The sequence below is a fragment of the Brachionichthys hirsutus genome, chromosome 3 (genome assembly GCF_040956055.1).
Source record: "Brachionichthys hirsutus isolate HB-005 chromosome 3, CSIRO-AGI_Bhir_v1, whole genome shotgun sequence".
Lineage (NCBI taxonomy): Eukaryota > Metazoa > Chordata > Actinopteri > Lophiiformes > Brachionichthyidae > Brachionichthys > Brachionichthys hirsutus.
The window spans coordinates 1,776,333-1,796,654 of record NC_090899.1 but is presented as its reverse complement, the minus strand read 5'-3'; the positions used below and the strand labels follow the sequence as shown (position 1 = coordinate 1,796,654).

The following is a 20,322-nucleotide window of genomic DNA, read 5'->3' as shown; positions in this document are numbered from 1 at the left end:
TTAACTTTGTTCAGAGTCGGAGGAGGGCAGCAGGGGAGCTGGAGGAGGAGGAGGAGATGCAGGTTGGGTGAAGAGGGACAAAAAAGGAGGACGTGAGAAAGACGGGGTAAGTTACAGTTACTTAACCCCTCTTTGTACAGATGACAGAAAATAACGTCTCAGAGGTTCAAGAGCTCGACTTGTTGTTTATGTCCGAGGGAGTGGAAAAGGGAATTTAAGACACGCTATTAGGCAAAAATCAAAATCATGAAAAGTACACATACCCATATTTATGTTTGCCTCAGAATAATCTGGAATAACTTCTCCATCCTTTCTTCAAATAATTGCAAAATGAAACGAAGGGACGCCAAAAATGAACGCTAATATGAGATGTTTTACCAGTATGATCGGTGTTGTTGACCGGCACTCCTGATCTCAGCAGCTCCAAGACGACTCTGTCCAGGCCGCTACGCACCGCCCGGATCAGAACCACAGATCCATCTGGTCCACACCACTCTGCCGACTGCACACACCACCGAACCAGGAGGAAGATAGATCGGTTAGACTTTACCGTGTGGACAATAGACAAGCAAGGTGATCACCTCCATAGAGAATAATAATAATAATAATCACAATCACATAACCCCCACCTCGGCGAAGGTACTAATAATAATAATAACATCATTGATTAAATGAAGGACAGACCTGCTGTGGGGGGCTGAGCAGAGGAGGGGGCATGGCGTTCCTCTCCCATCCTCTAGGTGGAGCTGAGGGGCAACAAGAGCCATTTAAGGTGGATCTCCACATATATTAAAACACAGAAAAACACTGAAATATTTGTTTGTGTTTCAGAGAACAGTCCAAAATCCAAAAATATGCATATGAATATGTTTTGGGGGCGGATTTACAGTAATATATTACAGAGAGTGCTGAAAGCCAGTTTGGGAATGGACTTTTGAATTCTAGACAAAGGTTAGGGAAGAACTGAGAGCATGACTAAATGAAGAAACGTTACGTTGTATGGCTCTGTGGGGCTGAGCGGCGCCGGCCCGGTAGTGCTTCTGCTCCTGGCTCCGTCGGTCACAGATGGAGGCGTCCTCCTGTCGCCTGGAGCATCTCGCATTGACGTCTTCCATTGAACTCTGGGTAAAGTCTGTGTCACTTCCTATATCCTGGTCCCTTTTGAGAGGTCTGAAAACCAAAAGCTTGCCGTGATTTCCGCTGGGTCCCTCACGTATTTCCAAGCTGTTCCCCTTACCGCATTCGGATGGCATCCTCCCCCAGCGGTTCCCTCCGTCTCTTCTTCTCAGCTTCCTTCGCTTTCTTCTTTTTCCTCAAGCTGATCTTGTCTTTCTCTCTGCTGGATCTGACCCTCTGTTCCTGATGGGCTGTGTGGTGTGGGGTCAAAGCCTTGGATTTGGGGTCACTGTCAGTGACCGAGAACTGGTGCCTCGCCCTGTTCCCGCCGTCCCTCTCCATCCGCTGCTGCCGGAACCTCCTCACCACCAAGAACGCAACTGCAGCCAGCAGCAGCAGCAGGGCGATCGCCAGGGCGACCACAGCCCAGAGCCACGCAGGGGTCGGCTCTGTGAGAGGAAAAATAGAAAATGTATTTTATTATTAGCAGCAGCCCCTTTGACATTGCACATACACGTATGATCCACTGGGAAATAAAGAATCACAAAACTAGAGGAGCACTCGGAGAGCACAGACCTCCACCAAGCACCTCACTCCCCCCCGATATTGTGATTTACACTGCAATCTGGAACCGATCCGGATGAGATTCGGTGGTAAGATAGAGATGGGTCAATAATCAACTGAGATATTGAAGAACAGATTTTGAGACTCCTCTTACTGCAACGTCATCGAACATTTCCAGAATCCAGGATCTCTCAATTACAACTAATTTTATGAACTTTAAAACAAGTGACTTAATGAGACTTTTGACAGCCTTCAGAAAGGACATGATGAACCAACAGCACAAGGAATAAGATACACGACATGACGTAAGCCGAGCGTCTCATTTTTCAATTCATTTTGAGCTTCAGAATCACTGGTGTAAGAAAATAATCAGTAAATGTTGTCATTTTTAATAGTAGTTGATTATTAATTACAGTAGTATTGATAATTAATGCTATTTATAGTAGCAGTATGAATCCGGCGTCACCGTTGTCATTTTCCTGACCATCAGCAACATCCACTGGAAACGGAAACGGTCTTTTATCGTGTTTTGGTTGGACGGAATTCAAAGCTGGATGTGTGTGTGTGTGTGTGTGTGTGTGTGTGTGTCTACCTGTGACTTCCTTTATCACCGTTTCCTCATCCCTGCTTCCTATTTCCTCTCGGACGCCTCTAATACTAATAATGGCCGTCAGTTCGGGGAAGGTGGGGAATAAAGCAGGCCTCAGCAGCAGCACGGCGCGCAGGAAGTTGGCTGCTTCGGTGGCGTAGGGGAAGCAGGTAGAGGGCAGGCGGGAGCAGGGCCTGTTGTCCACTTGGAGGAAAAGGATGGAGCTAGGAAATATGTAGAGAAAAGAAAACATTAGAGTGTTTGTTGATGAAAATCTGGATCTCAGTCATTCGTTAAACAATATATATATATATATATATCTACCCATTCGAGTCAGCGGTTGACGACTGCGTCAGAAGGTTGGCAAGCTGCTGGAGGTCAAGGCCCAACAAGTTCTTGCTGGTGGAGAGAGGGGCGGAGCCTCTCAGCTTGAGCGACGACTGGAGGAGGACGCTGAGCGCCCAGAGCAGCGAGCTGTTGGAGAAGCTGCTGCGCTGCTGGGGGAGTCTGGCATGAACCACCAGGGTGCCTTTGGCCCACAGGGGGTTCTGGTGCGAGAAGCAGTCGCTGCCATCCCATCCGCAGGGGGCGCTGTCACATCCTTGCTCACAGTGGGAGTTTGCGTAGTGATCACGGCAGTACTGGATGTGGCCCGGACTGAGAGCCCAGATTGGGGGGGGGGCGAAGAGACAATGCATTTGGTAACAGAAGCATTTTTAGTATTCTATTTAATTCTTCTTCTTTTTTTTTTTTTTTGTTCCCTGGCATAGTTTAATAGGATGAAAGAGAAGATAATAAATCAAAGTGCTTTACTTGCAGCGACGCCGGTCCTTCAAGCAGTCGAAGCCGTCTCTGAGACACTTGGGCTCCATGCACTCTCTGTCACATGACCTGTCCCCAAACTTGTCTCTGCATTTTCTGTCCAGCGGACATTGGTCCCACGGATCGGCAGACGCAGCTGTGGAGACAAACCGGCAACACTGCAAAGTCCAATGGGAGCAAACCTTGTGGTTAAAGTGTGCATTTGTAAATAATATAGATGCACTTCTGCATGTTTTACAAAGGAAATTCCCGTGAATAAATAACGTAGGATTAGTCAACAGTGTGAGGTTTAACAAGTTGAAAATAAATGCATTCTCATTTACTCCGAATGCGTATTATTTCTATGACCTCATGCGGTTCTATTTCACAATGTTAAGCGTTTTCTCTCAGGACCGAGCCCTCATTGTTTCAGAGCATGAGCAACGAGTCAAAACAAACGCAGGTCAAGTTCTGAACGAGCGCTCTAAGGGAGCAGGAAATGAGCCCGACATAAACAGGAAGTGTCCCGGAGAAGCGGAAATGGAGTGGGCGGGCCCTTGATAAAGGTCGAAGGTCGTTACCGTGGCAATGACGAATGTGATGGAGGGGAACAATGGGTTTAGCAGGTGTGTGTGTGTGTGTGTGTGCGTGCGTGCGTGGGACCGTGAAATCACAGCAGACGACATGATCTTAAATTAGACGTGCTGCGTTTAACACTTCTATTTCACCCGAGCGTAAAAGAGAGCCTTCCCCCTGCAGGAGGAGCAAAGCTTCTTATATTTCACTAAATATAACGAAATAAAGTGAGACTGAACAAGATAACTAAGATACTTTTATCTTTAGCATTTTAATATAAGTCTATATTTTCTCTGCTTTTTCCATTTATTTGCAACATAGCGGGGACAAAGTAGAAAAAGTCTTATCGTAGCCTTCAAACACTTTCACTTTTTAGAAAATTTTAAATCAAAATTCTGATCAGAATCAGGGACCAAATTTGTCATCATCTGGTAAAACCACACGGGCCGTAAAAACCCAGGAGGGTTTCTCCCTACAGAGTCCAGAGCGCGGACGCCGCTCGATTTAAACTGATTTCCAGATCGAACGTCGCTTTCTACACCTCGGGGATCCACGTTGAGCGTATATCCGGTGTTCACTCACCTTGTCCTGTCCAGCTCAGTCCCAGCAAAACAAGCACCCTGAGAACCAACATCTTCATTCGGCTCCACTGCCACCTAAAGCGGTGTGAATCTGCGCGGCGTTGCTTTAGCCCGGCTGTTCACAACGCGCCACTAACTCTGAGTGAAGTTACTCAATTCCATCGCCGCCGCCGCCGCCAACACCTTCCAATGACCACCACCCAGCCGACATTGTCCCCTTGCTCTTTTTTTTCAGTGGCTCTGCGGATATCTGGACAACTTCCTGCCACTGTGCAGAGAAGAATAGGAGGGTGATGACTGAATGTGTGTGTGTGTGTGTGTGTAGCTCTTATTGTGTCTTAACTTAAAAAAAAAAAGCCCACTATGGGGTGAGCTATAAGCAGAACCATTGTTTCAAGGTGTAAAAAGCTACAGGGCGTGAAGGGACGGCCGTGGTTTGAATTTGACCTTGATTCAAAGTGTAGCAGAGCCGCTAATGAGTCCAAACCGGGCCTCAGAAAGGGCTTTGCTACCGGTGTCCTTTATTCTGGTATTTTATTTCTTATTCCAGCGAGTGAAATAATCAGAACAAATAACTTGAGCCACTGGCAGGGACTCTTTAAGTCACCTGAGTCTGATGGCAATGCAGGAAAGTATCAGGAGAGAGTCAGTGAGGATGAAGGGAAAGTTCTACAAGACAGTGGTGAGGACAGCCATGATGGACGGCTTAGAACGAGGCTCTGAGGAAAAGACAGGAGGTGGAGATGAAGATGCTGAGGTTCTCCTTGGGAGTGACCAGGTTGGACAGGATTAGCAATGAGACAATAAGAGGGACAGTGAAGGTTAGACGTTTTGGAGACAAGGTCAGAGAGGACACTCTTCGATGGTTTGGACATGTCCAGAGGAGAGACAGGGACTATATCGGTAGAAGGATGCTGAGGATGGAGCTGCCAGGGAACAGGGCCAGAGGACGACCCAGGAGAAGAGACATGGACGTAGTGAGGGAGGACATGAGGACATGCGAGTGGCTGGCAGTTAATGCATGTATAAAGTCAGGGGAATAGTTCCAGCGTGTGACCACATGGTGTCGCTGTTTGACTGTTAATATGGTTCAAATTCATCGAAAATCTCTAAAAAAAAACACACTTTTATTACTGACCATTTCCATTTCTTTTATGCGAACGTGAATTCTGGCCGGTCTGAACTGTGACGTCATTCCTCAAACCTACACGGGAGGACAGGAAGCTGTCTTTACTCTTCATTGTCTTCCGCAGTTCACGAGCATAAACTTTCGCTTTCGGTTCGTCGGCCAACAAAAGCTTGCCCGGTGTTCGAACCGAGCTCACAGGCGGTCGCGAACCCTTCAAGCCACCACCGGACCACGTCCTGTCTGTCAGCTCGAATATCTTTTATCTTTGATTTTTATTATTTAGCTCGTCAAACCTGACCCGTCGAAAGTCAAATGTAAGTTGAACTCGGAAGAGTTTTGTTATCAGATGTTCTGAGTTAGATTCCAGTAATCTGATTAGATCATTATAGATTAATGATCGGGGCCGTGATTTAGCACGCAGAGTGTTTATTCTGGGTGGATTCTGCGTGTACACGCACAGTGTCTCTGACTGCCGGATCTGTTTTTAAATAAATCATCTTTTTGAAACGAAAGTGAAATTAAAAGCATGAAATAAAACCTGTTAAGCGCTGTTAAAGCTAAAGTGAAAGTAAAGTTAAACTTACACGCTTCAGCGATGGAGGACATTTAACTCTCACGTTAACGCAGCCTGGGATTATGAATCACACCATGTCCTGCAGATAATCCTGACTGTAATCTCTGCTGCTTTCTTTGCAGAAGCCGTGCATCATGCAGGCGTGGAGCTTCTTGTTCCCTCTCCTCCTCGTGTGTCTGGACGGGTGCCTGGTCCACGCCGTCAGCCTGATCCAGCCTGATCTCCTCGCACACGGCCCCTTCGTGGTCCTCTGGGGAGCTGCGTCCATCAGGGCAGCTGTCCTTGCCCTCGCCGTCCTCGCCTGCCCGGCGAGCCTGCGGTGGATGAGGAGCTCGGCGAGCCTGCAGAGCTTGGGCGTGCTTTGCTTCCACTTCCCGGCGTACGCCACTCTGCTGCCGCTGCTCGGGCTGTCCGCCGTGGAGGAGCTGTGGGCTCGCCACTCGTGGGAGAGAGTGGGTGGATGTGAATCGTTTGCTCCGGGTACCTTTCATAGATGCCCGTCCTGAAGCCTGTCCTTTTACTACCCAGCTGTTACAGGGTTATGCCGTGACCGTCGTGGCGTGGGTCTACTGGAGTCGCTACGTGTCGTCTCTTCTGCTCTCGTGCGGCCGATGCGTCTCATCTCTGCTGACGGGGGCCGTGTGGGAGGAGCCCAAAGAGAACGCCGGCGTCTCTCTGAAGAGGCTGGCCGGCTTCATGTTGCCCTACCGCGGCCGCTTCGCGACCGCGCTGCTCCTGGTGGTTCTCTCTTGTTTCGGTAAACGAGACTCTGCGTCGTAGACGTTTAGATGTCGGCTCGCTGGGCTTTCGGGAGCGAATCTCTGTTGATGTGAACGTCTGACCTCAGGCGAGATGGCGGTTCCTCTTTACACCGGCCGTGTGGCTGACTGGATCATGAATGAAGAAGCGCCCGATGCCTTCACCGAGGCCATCACCCTCATGACGATAATGACTATTGCCAGGTAATCTAATAAAACGTCTACGTTTGCTCTGTTAAATGTCGTCTCCTCGGGAACCTCATGTAAAAATCTCCCCTTCGCCGTCGTTAAAGCGAGGACAGATCATCGTGTGAGTCAGGATTAAGCGGTCCTTACGGCACATCTTCATTTTGGGTTTAAACTCCCCGATCGGGGTTTAAAGCGTGATCAGTGACGCGCATCCTCTCTGTGTGTGTCCGTTGTGTTGCTTCAGTGCCGTGCTGGAGTGTGTGTGCGACCTCATGTACAACGTGGCCATGAGCCGCGTCCACACCTCAGTGCAGGGGCTCGTCTTCCAGGCCGTGCTGCAACAGGAGATTGCCTTCTTCGATGTCAATCGACCAGGTAAGTCTGGCTGCAGAATATTCCCTCGCCCAACGACGCGCTGAGGGTGTGGCTTTACGACGCCTCTTTGTCCAGGTGAGCTTGTGTCCCGCATCACCACGGACACCAACAGCATGAGCGAGGCGCTGGATGAGCAGCTGAGCCTGGCGATGTGGTACTTGGCACGTCTGGCCTTTCTCTTGCTCTTCATGGTTCGACAGTCGTGGAAGATGTCGCTGCTCACCTGCATGGGCCTTCCCGTCATCTGGGTGATACCCGAGCTCACCGGACGCTTCCACCAGGTGCGCGATGGCGTTTTCTCCACGGCGCCCCCCCTCTCCGCTCATCTAAAAGCGGTTTGATTCTCAAAAATCCCCTTTCAGGCCATCGCTGAGAAGCTTCAGGGGTCGATGGCGAAGGCCAACCAGGTAGCCACAGAGGCCTTCGACTACATAAAGACGGTGAAGAGCTTTGCCAACGAGGAAGGCGAGACAGAGAAGTACAGGCGGCGGCTGGACGACACTTACGCTCTTAATAAAAAGGAAGCACTGGCCTACGCGACCTCCGTCTGGAGCAGCAATGTGAGTTTAATAGCATTCGCTCAGACGTGGAAAGTTTCACGAGCAAATCATCGTCTGTTTCTGATCGTTTCAGCGTCCAAAATGTCATTTAACACAATGTCTAAAGCATCGTTTCCGTCCTCCCAGATTAGCACTCTGTCCATGAAGGTGTGTATTCTGTACTACGGGGGGACTCTGGTGACCAGGGGGGGCTTAAGCAGCGGAGACCTGGTGGCGTTCGTCCTCTATGAGCTGCAGTTTTCCGACGCTATCAACGTGAGTCGCCTCCCAAAGTAACCCTTGAAGGAGATAATCCGGTCCTCGCACTCGTCTCTCATTGACTCGTCTCTCCTCCAGGCTATCTTGCATACGTACCCAGAGGTGAGAAAGGCAATCGGTGCGTCGAAGGAGATCTTCAAATATCTGGATCGCAAACCTGAAATACCCCCCGAGGGCACTCTGGCCCCTCAAAACCTCGAGGGACTTGTTCAATTTAAAAACGTTACGTTCTCATATCCTGAAAGGAAAGATGAAAACGGTTTTGCACTCAAGGTAAATGCATTCATATCGTATTTGCAATTGAAAAGATGACAGCGGTGACTCACCTTGGCCCCGCCTCCTACCAGGACGTGTCGCTTGCGCTGAAGCCGGGTCAAATCACTGCCCTTGTGGGGAATAACAGTTCAGGGATGTCCACTTGTGTCAAGCTGTTGGAGCGGTTTTATCAGCCTCAAGGAGGTGAGATCCTGCTGGATGGGAAACCGCTGCAAAGCTACAAAGACCAGTACCTGCATGACAAGGTGGGTGCCCCCCCCCCCCCCCCCATGTTTGGTTGCTGTTTGCTTGTCAGAAGGATTTAAAATTTTGATGAAAGCTTGAATATCTGAAAAATATATTTTCCATGAATGAATGGATCTAGAAAAATACTGCAGACTTCCAAATAACGTCAAAATCGAATTGATTTTTGGTGTCAAAAGTGATTAAATAGATCCCGCCCTGTTAAAACTCATAATGAGGGCTCTTAAAGGGATTTAAGCCATTGCGCCATAAAATATAAATATAAAATGGAGCATCCATAAGTGAATTTTGCAGCAGAGACATTAAGGTTTGCCTCAGGCTGTTTAACAAGGAGGAAAAAAATGTACATTTACAGTTCGGACTCATTCTCCCAGAAGTCTTTCACTTGTTCCCTCCTTTCGTATCTTACCTCCAGCTCTTATTTTGTGTTATCACACACAAACCACAGATATATTTTCTCACTGTAAAACATTCTGTTGTTTTTAGATCGCCGTGGTGAGCCAGGAATGTGTGCTGTTTCCTCGCTCCTTGCGAGAAAACATCAAGTACGGCTATGAGGAAGCCTCCGATGAGGAGCTGTACACGGCGGCCGCGCTGGCTGGTGCCCACGAGTTCATCACGGAAAAGTCGGATGGATACGACACAGGTTGGATGTTTGCCCGATTTTGTAACTTCTAGGCCAGAGTGTAAAAGTGAGAGCAGAAGTACAGCAATACCTCGACATTCGAGTATAAGTTGTTTAAAATAATTTAATCCGTTCCGGTGTCTAGAAAAACTCAAATCAATGATAATAATGGGGAAAAAAACTTTTTAATTGCTATATAGATATGCAGTCAGAGAATGACATAATAAATTACACCCAGCATTAAACTGTGATGTCTTTAATATAATTTATAATTGAAGTTAAAATGGCAGCATCTGTTGGACAGACGCCGGAGGGCTGGGAGATCAGGTGTCCGGAGGCCAGAAGCAGCGCATTTCCATTGCCAGAGCCTTAATCAGACGGCCCAAAATCCTGATATTGGACAACGCCACCAGCGAGTTGGACCCTAAGACTGACAACCAGGTTGGATATGACCGTGTTTGAGGAGTTCTTGCCCTTCGCTTCCTCGTGCCTTCCAACATGAAACACTAAGGCATGATCTTTCTCAACAGGTCACCCAGGCGCTGTTAAACCAAACCAAAAACTGCACCGTGCTGCTGATATCCAAAAACATGGCTGTTGTCAAGAGGGCCCATCACATAATAGTCCTCGGCGGCGGGATGGTACAGGAGGAGGGTAACCATGACGAGCTGCTGGAGAAAGGCGGCCTCTATGCTGCACTGGTGAAGAATGAGGAAGCGGGCTTTCAGTTTAAAGAAAAGACACACTGATATGTGCGGGGGGGGGGGGAATTACTCAACCGGGTTAATGGAGCTGACTGTCCAGTTTAGAGGACAGTTCAATCCTAAATGAGTCTAGCATCCTTTCTTTTATTACAGTAGACATCACATCTCTTACGAAACGAGCCAACTTGGAATTTATTTAAGCAAAAGGTGTGAACACGAAGGACAGAAGCAATTATTGAGACCACAACTTAAATATACGTGTTATGGTGAGTAGATATTGGTGTAATAATCCTTTAAAACAAGAGCATAATATAAGGTTTAGTGGTTACATTTACATTCCTCTTTTTAAATTTAATTACTCGTGGTCCACGGAAGAATTGCCCGGCATGAAACCGGTCTGCAGGAAAAAGGTCGGGAACCCCTGGCCAAAGGTTACAGGTGGAGTTACTATGGTTACTGCAGCTTCAATAATAAGAAGGAATGGAACAGCTCTTAGGGAACGCCCTTATTGATTTGTGCTAAAACAAAAGATTGTTCATAAGACTTGATCCTTTTGAGGACAAGTTTCAAGTGACTGGAATGCACTAGTCGCCCTCCAGTCGCCCACTCTGCTGGGCAGTGGACTCTTTATGCTCTAATTGATTTTCTTTTTGCAATTAATTATCTTTCTTCATGCATTTGTTTTTCCATATTGAGGATTCGTAGCTGTGTATTAAAACCTAAATAACTGAGTTATTCAAATAAATATTTTTGAAAGACTTTATATGACTACATTCTTTGAGTGTTTGTTTTTACACTAGCAGTAGTGTAGTCACATAAGGTGGATGAGACAAATGTGAAAGTCTCATCTACAAGAAAATGGATGGATGGAGAACACCACTGTTATTAATCACCGGTACCATTGTAAACATGGCATATTACGCCTTATGTTTTTACTTTGATGCCACCTAATTGCTATCTGGCAACCCATTCCCAAAATGTTGAATGACGAGACTACAAAAAAACAGCATTTTACCCAGATGGTGGCTTTATTTTGACCAAATCTCTCGCAGATGCATGAAAGCCATTTCAATTAGTACTCTGAATGTGGATCACTCAGATCCGGATGATCCTATCATCAAGGTGTTAAAAATGTCCTCTATCAAAACGTAAAAGGAAGGAATATAGTGATCCCGAAGCGTTCCTCAAAATGTAGACATCTCTCCCTTGGCATAAAATCCACAATTTCACAAATGTTTTATCAAAATCCTTTCACGACTTTTCGAGATATGATCCCGCAAACCAGAAAAAAACCGAACAACCGCAAAACGCAGAGCAGCAGCAGCTCCCATTGTGTTCAAAATACGACGCAGGCGACGGTGGCAGTGGGCGTGTCCTCCGTTTGATAGGCGTCAGGCTCCAGCGAATCAGAGTGCAGAACAGCCTCCAACGTAACAGGAAATACGCGGCACTGCCACGTGGGAGGTTTATATTGCGACAAGCGGAAGCGTTTAGGCGCCATTTCATTGTGGAGTCTATCAGTGGCGTTACGGCGGAAGTGCAGCGTCAACATTGGATCGTAATTACACCCCGCCTTTCACCCGATGGACGCGGCAGTCAACCCGCCCCACGACAGGTAAATCCGCAGTGGTGCAGATCTACACGCACGCCGGTGATCGCTAGCGGGGATCTGCACCGCAGCTCAAAGCGGAGTTAGCGTTAAATCTTAGAATCTCACGTTAGCTTGTCTTACTGTTATTGTTAGCACCTATAGCACCTATAGCATGGCTAGCCCTCCAGCGGCACGGATTCCATTAAGGCGGCGCCTTGCTATCGCTTTTGCCTTTTTACTGCGCACTATTTGGTCGTGACTCACCAACGTTCGCTAATCTGCGGCGACGTGACATCCGTAAAGTCACGCGCACCGTGGGGCAGACAAACCGCCGCAGCCCCACCGGCGACTCCCCGCCGGGTCTCTCCCCCGTCAAGCCGGGGTCATTCATCGCTCAGGCATTACTTATCGTGCAGGTTCGGTGAAGTGTCGGAACTGTTGATTCATTCGATTTTCAGACGTACTTCCAATAAATTGCTAGTGAGAAACGCAGCAGCGCTAAATGATCCGGAGAGATCGGGTTTCGCTGCTGTCCGGTGGAGCTAGCTAGCGCCCCGTTCGGTTAACGTTAGCTTCCAGGACTGTGCCGGAGAGCGGATCTCTGGAATATTATTCTGGCAAAAACGTCTGTAATTAACTATTAACTAATAGATCAGCCCGCGTTGTTATTGCATAAATACCTCGCTTAATATTTAGCCTAGTTTAAGAGAATGTCCGTCATTCGTTCGTGTCCTTGCTAGGCTGTGTTTACAAACAGAGAGGACGGGGGCGTCCAAACCTCGCGAGATTCGGCTCCGCGCTCGTGACGAGATTCTCACGTTATTGTTTTGGATTCGATCAAAATACTGTTTGGACGACTCGTACCTAGTTTAATCCGAATTGTGTTTTTTTGATCATTATTAAAACAGCCTCCAATAAAGGATCTGTCCTGGTATATTGATCTCAATTAATTGCAGATACTTTAATCAATGCCTAGATACTTTTCAGTCGTTTTACTTTTCTGTAGCTGAAATATGTATATAGTACATATTTGTTGTATTTGATGCTAAATGCATTTTCTTTGTTATGAACATTATCCTTTGTGCTGCCTGGTCGACTATCAGAAAAACCTACGCTGTGTATTTCAGATGGGAAATTTGTTCTTTGTTTGCCACGTGTGTGAAAGAAACTGTAATCAATAGGACAAATAATGAAAGCAGAACTAATGATGCATGTGATCTGTCCTGTGCTGCAGGTGTATCACTCTAGTCAAGCTTTAGGGCATTTCCAGTTGAAGATCCCGCAACGCTTCAGTTATTCACATGACAATATATACATATTTAAATATGCTAAAATTACTGGGGCTCTCATGTTGGACTCGCAGTTCATAACGTATTCACCGTGGCATCGATCAGTTTGACATGGTGGTCACATTTATTTGCCTAAGCCGATGGTTGATGTCTTCCAGCCTTTCCCTCTGCACATTTTTTTACATGGTGAGGACCTCTGCGATGGTGGTTCCCATGCCTGAGCTAAAAGTAGCACACCATTGATATTCCTAGCTCCCTAGATAATAATTTACTGACTGGTCATAGGTTAAGTGAACCGGAATGTACCGACTGCTTCATGACAGCAGCGTTTCCATGATTGCATTCATTCAGAGAGGGGGGAGGGGGGATCAATGACTTGAAAGCTGCATCATTATGGATGACAAAGGCCAACCTACTTTTTTTATTTATTGCTTTCTTTAAAATGATGTCACGCTTTGTCTGTGCCTAATTCCTCATGTGTTCATTCAACGACAACGTGAGTTTTGTTGGCTGTTTTTTTCCGTCTCCCATCCTCTCTCTCTCTCTCTCTCTGTCCCCCCCCTCCAGCTCTATGGCGGGGTTGTCTGCCGGCGGGATGGACCAACACAGCAGCTCGGGCAAACGCATTCGCAAGCCCTCCTTGCTATACGAGGACTTTGAGAGTCCGTCTCTGCCACACGCAATGCCCCAGGGCCCCCCCGTCCCGCCACAGCCGGCAGTGAAGGATCCCAGCCACCCGGGTCGCATGACCAACCAGCTGCAGTTTCTCCAGAGGACCCTGATGAAGTTCCTGTGGAGGCACCAATTTGCTTGGCCTTTCCACACGCCTGTGGACGCCTACAGGCTTAGCCTACCGGTGGGCGAACTTCAGAAAGACTTCCTTTTTCATTTTGTTGACTTTTCCTGCGCTGTAACCAACGGCGACACTTAGGCCGAGCTCTATTTCTTGCCAAAGTTCATTTACGATGCTCCAGAAGTTGTGGTTTCATTTTTCAGACATTCTCTGTGTCCTGACACCTTTTTCTTTTTTGACTCTGTTCCTGTCGTTGTCATTTTCAGGATTACCACAAAATTATCAAAGTACCGATGGACATGGGAACCATCAAAAAGCGTCTGGAGAACAGCTACTACTGCAGCGCCAGCGAGTGCATCCAGGACTTCAACACGATGTTCACCAACTGCTACATCTACAACAAGGTCGATTCAGAGCGTTGTGTGGGAAGGTGTCAAATTCTCTTGCACAACACGCGTCCTAAAAGCTGTTCTAACAGGCCTTTGGGTCGCTGTTAAGGCAGCAGCGAGAACAAGAGCTGCGTGTTGTTCTTTCCACTGACGGCATTTAATATTAAGTTTAGAATCTCCTTTGTCATCCAGCCGGGAGACGACATCGTCCTGATGGCTCAGTCCTTGGAAACGCTCTTCCTCCAGAAGGTGGTCCAAATGCCCCAGGAGGAGCTCGAGCTGCCCCCTCCGGCCCCGCGGAGCAAAACCAACCGAGGACGAGGTCGCAAATCCTGTGAGTGGGGGAGAAGTCGTTTATGACGTGCTCGTGAACATTCTGTCTGACTTTGTGTATTTAACCTGTTTGCATTATCGTCTGTGTTTTAGACTTGTGCGTAGCTCTAGCTGCTAGCTGCTAGCTCTAGCTACTAGCTCTAGCTGCTAGCTCTAGCGCTAGCTGTTAGCTCTAGCTGCCAGCTCTAGCTGCCTGCTCTAGCTGCTAGCTCTAGCTGCTAGGTCTAGCTCTAGCTCTAGCTCTTACTAAAGTTGAATGTGCTGCGTCTCTCAGCATCGAGGGCCCAGCAGGTGCCCGCGGTGTCCCAGTCAGCCTACTCGCCGTCCTCCTCGGACACCGGGGAGTCCGTGCTGTCCAACTCTCCCCAGACCGTCCTCACCAAAAGCGTGCCGCCGGCCAACATCATGGGTCTGCCCCCAACGCAGCCCACAACCAAGGTACGCGGCGTGAAAGACGAACCACGAGAGTGACTGCCTGCTGGTTAGCCTATCTGAGCTGGGGGGGGGGGGGGGTCTTCTAGTGAATCCTGTAATCCTTATTGATCTGATCAGGAAGACTTCAACCACCTTTTTTCTAGAAAAAGGGCGTGAAGCGTAAGGCGGACACCACCACCCCCTCGACCACAGGCTTGACGGTGGGCATGTCCGGAGCGACGCATATGGTGGGCCTGGGGAAAGGAGGCCACGGGGGCCAAGTTCACGACACTTCCATGCACCCCATGGCTTCCATGGGGGGCATGGGCTTGGAGACCCCACCCGGGATGGGGCTGGTCAGGAGCCCCGGAGGTCCGGTTCTCCTCCAGCCGATGATGGCGGGCGGTGGACGCAGGGTGGGCAGCGGGCGCCCCATTAAACCCCCCAAGAAGGACTTGCCCGATTCTGTCCAGCCTCACCCCTTGAGGAAGACCAAACTGAGCCCCCCCCTGAGGTACTGCAGCGGGCTGCTGAAGGAGATCCTGTCAAAGAAGCACACTGCGTACGCCTGGCCGTTCTACAGACCCGTGGACGTCACCGCTCTGGGGATCCACGACTATCACGACATCATCAAGTGTCCCATGGACCTCGGCACCATCAGGGTGAGTTCCAGTCGCCAACGGCAACACGCTTCACAAACGTTGGCCCTTTTTCCAATCTCTGTTTGACTCGTAGCACCAAATGAGTCTTTTTCCACTTATTCTCCAGAGGAAGATGGATTGTCGGGAATACCGGGACGCTCAGCAGTTTGCGGGCGACGTCAGACTCATGTTCTCCAACTGCTACAAGTACAACCCGCCCGACCACGAGGTCGTCTGCATGGCGCGGAAGCTGCAGGTGAGCCGAGTCGGCGGATAACCGAAGACGCTTTCAGCGCCTCGCCTCCTCGCCTACTCTTCTCTGTTTTTGTACTTCAGGATGTATTCGAGTTTCGTTTCGCCAAGATGCCGGACGAACCCCAGATGGATCACGCAGCGATGTCGATGAGCGGCCACCCGACGTCCTCGTCCTCGTCCTCCTCTTCCTCATCGTCCTCGTCTTCCTCCACCTCGGAGAGCGAGCCCAGCAGCGAGAGCGAAGACAGCAAGAGCAGCCCCAACTCGGACAGCGAGGAAGAGCGGGCGCATCGCCTGGCGGAGTTGCAGGACCAGGTGTGCACACAAGTAAGGCCGGCGCTTTCGTTCAGACCGTCTCTCTCCGTTGTGACGAATGAAAAGTTCCCAAGCAGTAATGAATATCCCGAACAGCTCCGGGCCATGCACGAACAGCTGGCGGCGCTCTCCCAAGGCCCCATCGTCAAACCCAAGAAGAAGAAGGAGAAGAAGGACAAAAGGGAGAAGAAGAAAAAGAAGAGGCTGGAGAAGCGAAGCCGGAGCAGCAGAAGCAGAGCCGGCTCCGAGGAATGGAAAATGCCCGGAAAGATGCTGAAAAGCAAGTCGTCCAGAGCCGGCGGCCCCCCGGCCAGGAAGAGCCAGGAGAAGAAGAGCAGCAAGTCGGTGGAGCGCCGGCGTCTGAAGACGCTCGTCTGGGGTTTCACCCGACTCACTCGCTTCCTCTCTCCTCCGCAGGGCCACGAAGAAGCCCTTCTGCCCCCCCGTGGCCCCCTCCATGCTGCCGCACTACGACTCGGAGGAAGAGGAGGAGATCGTGCCGATGTCCTACGACGAGAAGCGCCAGCTGAGCCTCGACATCAACAAGCTGCCGGGGGAGAAGCTGGGCCGCGTGGTCCACATCATCCAGTCCAGGGAGCCGTCCCTGAGGGACACCAACCCCGAGGAGATCGAGATCGACTTCGAAACGCTGAAGCCGTCGACGCTGAAGGAGCTCGAGCGCTACGTCATGACCTGCCTGAGGAAGAAGCCCCGGAAGCCCTACGGGGAACAAGGTGAAGGACACGCCCCCGATGGGCAGCGAAGGGGGCGGAGTCTTCCTCTGATTAGAGGCGTTGTGTTGTAAACGGAGAAACACCTGGCATCACGGAACGGGACAACGCGCTGCGCCTCGGTTCCTCCTTTAACCGCTTCCGTCTTCCTCTCAGGTGCGGCAGCGAAGAAAGGAGGCGCCATCAAATCCAAAGAGGAGCTGACTCTGGAGAAGAGGAGGGAGCTGGAGAGGAGGCTGCAGGATGTCAGCGGCCAGCTCAACTCTGTCAAGAAGCCCCCCAAGCCCAAAGGTGAGCCCGTTCAGACGGAACCAGACAGTCGGCCATGTTTGAACCTTTGATCTGCAGGTAATCCTAAATGTGGCGCTACAATCCGCCTCCTCGCAGCGTTCTCTTCCTCTGCGTCTGGTTTATCCTTTCATTTCCTCCTCCCCTCCGCAGCGGAGAAGCCCAGCGCGGCGGATGGCGGCGCCCAGCCCTCGCGCCTCAGCGGCAGCAGCTCCAGCTCCTCCTCCGACTCCTCCTCTTCCTCGTCCTCGTCCTCAGACACCAGTGATTCGGACTCCGGTTAGGATCCTCGGCACTGACTCAAGAGAAAACATTCATGACTCAGGGACTTTGGCTGGCCCAAGACACAACACACCCTGAAGTACTAGTGGGCGGAGCTTAGTATACCAGAGTGGGGGGGGAACCTCCCAAATGGAATGTTTGGAATATTTCAGCGACGATAAACGACGTCTGTGGATAATCTTAGACCCAAACACTAAATGCCTTGCTTACTCCCCTTTGTAAATAGTTGTACAAATGTATGTTTCTTTTATAAAGAAGATTTTATGGTGTGTGTGCCCCCCCCCCCCCCAAAAACAGAGGGAAGGAGAGTATTAAAGACGGGCCTCCTTTAGCTGCGTCCTCCGAACAGCTTTTGCTTGTTTTCACCAGACTGGAGTTTGAACCAGCAACCTTTTGGTCTCGTTTTTGTTTTATCTTATTTTTTTTTTAAATGTCCGACACGCTAAAACATGCTAACCCCCCCCCCCCACCCCCCCGCCTTAATCAACCTGACTGTCACTCACAGAAAAATGCATTGTTGCTAAAGGACGCTAAGAAGCGTTACCGACCGACTTAAAAAGCAAGGCAGGTTAAAACGTGACGTTCGTCTCCGCTAAAGCTTCCACGCTTTCATTGAGGTTGTTGATTTGTGACGGCCGCATGTTTCTCCTCGAACCCCGCCAGCGGCCCCGAGATCGGCTTGCGTCCGACATCCTGAAGGATCGGAGTCGTTTCTTGTGGCGCCGGAAAACAGCCATGATGGTTTCTCAAATAATTTTTTTTCGGGGGGGGGGGGGGGCGCTCTGCACTTACAAGAACAATTTGGTGTTGACTGAATCATAGAGATAAAATAATCTTTATAAAGAGACGCACGCGTAAGTCGTCATAGTTCACTCAAAGTCTGAAGCTGTTTTTGAATGTTCCGTAAAAGAATATATGCTCGTAATATACTCGAACTGTATTTGCTGTTGCACAAAATATTATCCGTCTGATGTTCGGCCTTCTGTTTCTCCCGTCACCATGTTCCCGTTTTCTCTAACCAGCTGTTCTCATTCCGCTAAACGAGCCTCCGTCATTCAGACGCATCCCGTTCATTTGACAATTGTGTTTATTAAAATATTCTCTCCTGTAGGAAGAGTTTCGTCCGTCTGTCTGGGATCACTGAGTTTTAATCATTTATTTTTTTGTCATTTTATTTTGAAACGACGTTATTCTGACTGCTGGATTGTCCTCGAGAGGAAACGGTCACGTTTTGAGCACAAATTATTCCTAAATGTATTGGATTGCAAAAAATAAATATTAAATAGTAATTTGAAATGTGATGGTGCAGAAAATATAGATGCTTTTAAAAAGGATGGGGGGGGGGGGGGGGCGCATCTCCACTGCCGCTAGGTGGCAGCATTTCTGTTTATTCATTCTGCAGCTGGAAGTTTCATTCCTCTGATCTTTAATAAAGTTGCTGAAAAAAATAAATAATTTAAAGTGGGATTAAATAACCATTTCAATAACACTCCCATTTTTTCTATAGAAGAGCTAAAGGGTTGGGAATTTACCAGAGTTTGTAAATTGTTCTGCTGCCCGTTGACATTACCGTTTACAGCGTTCTGTGTGAAGTCACAACAACAAACAACCTCAGTAGATAAAGGCTTGGGTGCCGCATGTGTTTATTTAGCTTGTGGGCTGAATCTCATTATTGATGACGCATTTATTTATCACATATTAAATGTGGAAGCGTCTGGAGCTGTGGGATGAATTTAAGAAATCCCAGCTCCAGCTGCCAGCGTGGCTGAAAGATGCTGCTGAATACCGAGGATGTACATTTGGGGAACTGCTCCTTTAAGCGTTCGCGTCATCAGACGTCTAAAGGGCGTGGCGGGAGAATGACAGCTGCGTCCTGCACAGGTGGGCTCACCTTTATCGTCGGCGTCTCAGCTTTGATAAGTTTCAGGCTGAACACGTCAGACCAGCATGAGAACTTCCTCAACTTTGAATGAGACTATATTAAAATGCATAATTAAAACTCCACTTTCCATAAAGAGAATCTGTAATTAGACATTTAATATAAAGTCTTGTTCAGCCGGGCGGGGACAGCTTCTAGTCAACTTCAACGACCTTAAAAAGTAGGACAGCAGAGGCCCCAGCCCCGGTACCGCCCCAGAGGCGTGCTTACCTCTTTCCGTGTGGAGCCCCATCAGGGTCTGTTTGGCAACGACAACATCAAGTTCCGCTGCGGCGGCAACTCGATGATGGAGGCGTCCGGCATGGAATGAGGGGGAGAGGGGGAGAGGGGGAGAGGGGGAGGGGGGGGGGGGGGAGTACGGCTCCCGGAGCGACGACTGCCTCGATGCATCTAGACCAAGATGGAGGAGAACCAGTACGGCCTCGACGATGTACGCTTCCACTCGGCAGGTACAACAGAGGGTTGGAGGTTCTTTAGGGAGAGAAGGGTCTACTCATTATTCTCAGAGGTTCATTAGTGCAAAGTATGATACGACCCGTGTGAGTACCGGGTCATATAACAACGTCATAGGAAGATTAATACATTTTCCAAGCACAAACATGGAGGAGGACGGAACGTGTTTTAACGACGCACCCGAGGATCGAGCCTCCTCCAGCCCAAGAGGATTTCTCACTAACTGGAGGGCTTCTGATGATGAGAGGAGGTGTTCTCCAGATGTTCCCAGACGATGAAGGAAGCCTGAACCGCGACCAGCTGTTCCTCCGTTTGGGGTCCAAGTACCGACAGATTCCTCTTCAGAGTTCTGATCAGGATGGAGAAAAACCGTTAAAGAATATTGTTGACTTGTTAACTTGTTTATGCCGAAGCAGCTTCCCGGTGTTCGCCACTGATAAACACTCCAGAGGTTAATCCCAGCTGCGCAGCACGGGATTAAACCTGGAGAATCTTAATCTGTAGAGGAGGACGAATTAGCAAAAATAAGACCTTTCTGACTTTAGCCGCTAAATCTGCAGGTCGAAGACGAATAATAAAAAGCTCTTTTAAACGGCCGTCGCCTCGTGCTCCAAACATTTTAGCAGAATGTGAACGGACCGATGGGTTTATTTCCTTCTTAGTGACTCAGACGCTGTTTGTCAAATCTTCC

General features: G+C 49.1%; 2 protein-coding genes across 2 annotated transcripts; both read left to right on the top strand.

Annotated features, from left to right (window-relative positions):
- The first annotated feature begins 5,643 nt into the window (after positions 1-5,643).
- tap1 (transporter 1, ATP-binding cassette, sub-family B (MDR/TAP)) lies at positions 5,644-9,963 on the top strand. Its single transcript, XM_068757375.1, has 13 exons — positions 5,644-5,670; positions 6,053-6,382; positions 6,459-6,687; positions 6,778-6,892; positions 7,122-7,252; positions 7,328-7,533; positions 7,615-7,812; positions 7,939-8,067; positions 8,149-8,343; positions 8,418-8,591; positions 9,076-9,235; positions 9,519-9,655; positions 9,745-9,963. The coding sequence occupies exons 2-13, from the start codon at positions 6,065-6,067 to the stop codon at positions 9,961-9,963; spliced, it is 2,211 nt and encodes a 736-aa protein (XP_068613476.1). The 5' UTR covers positions 5,644-5,670; positions 6,053-6,064.
- A 1,467-nt stretch (positions 9,964-11,430) lies between these two features.
- Positions 11,431-17,968, top strand: LOC137910404 (bromodomain-containing protein 3-like). Its single transcript, XM_068754844.1, has 12 exons — positions 11,431-11,533; positions 13,366-13,654; positions 13,858-13,995; positions 14,173-14,329; positions 14,588-14,751; positions 14,892-15,389; positions 15,496-15,624; positions 15,705-15,938; positions 16,035-16,310; positions 16,369-16,672; positions 16,835-16,960; positions 17,111-17,968. The coding sequence occupies exons 1-12, from the start codon at positions 11,502-11,504 to the stop codon at positions 17,239-17,241; spliced, it is 2,478 nt and encodes an 825-aa protein (XP_068610945.1). The 5' UTR covers positions 11,431-11,501; the 3' UTR covers positions 17,242-17,968.
- The last annotated feature ends 2,354 nt before the right edge of the window (positions 17,969-20,322 follow it).

Excerpts from the sequence above, each read along its gene's own strand:
- tap1 (XM_068757375.1), top strand. The coding sequence starts at position 6,065 with ATGCAGGCGTGGAGCTTCTTGTTCCCTCTCCTCCTCGTGTGTCTGGAC. Across the intron at positions 6,383-6,458 it reads CTCGCCACTCGTGGGAGAGA|CTGTTACAGGGTTATGCCGT; the intron begins GTGGGTGGATGT and ends TTTACTACCCAG. Across the intron at positions 8,592-9,075 it reads ACCAGTACCTGCATGACAAG|ATCGCCGTGGTGAGCCAGGA; the intron begins GTGGGTGCCCCC and ends TGTTGTTTTTAG.
- LOC137910404 (XM_068754844.1), top strand. The coding sequence starts at position 11,502 with ATGGACGCGGCAGTCAACCCGCCCCACGACAG. Across the intron at positions 13,996-14,172 it reads ACTGCTACATCTACAACAAG|CCGGGAGACGACATCGTCCT; the intron begins GTCGATTCAGAG and ends TTTGTCATCCAG. Across the intron at positions 15,390-15,495 it reads TGGACCTCGGCACCATCAGG|AGGAAGATGGATTGTCGGGA; the intron begins GTGAGTTCCAGT and ends CTTATTCTCCAG.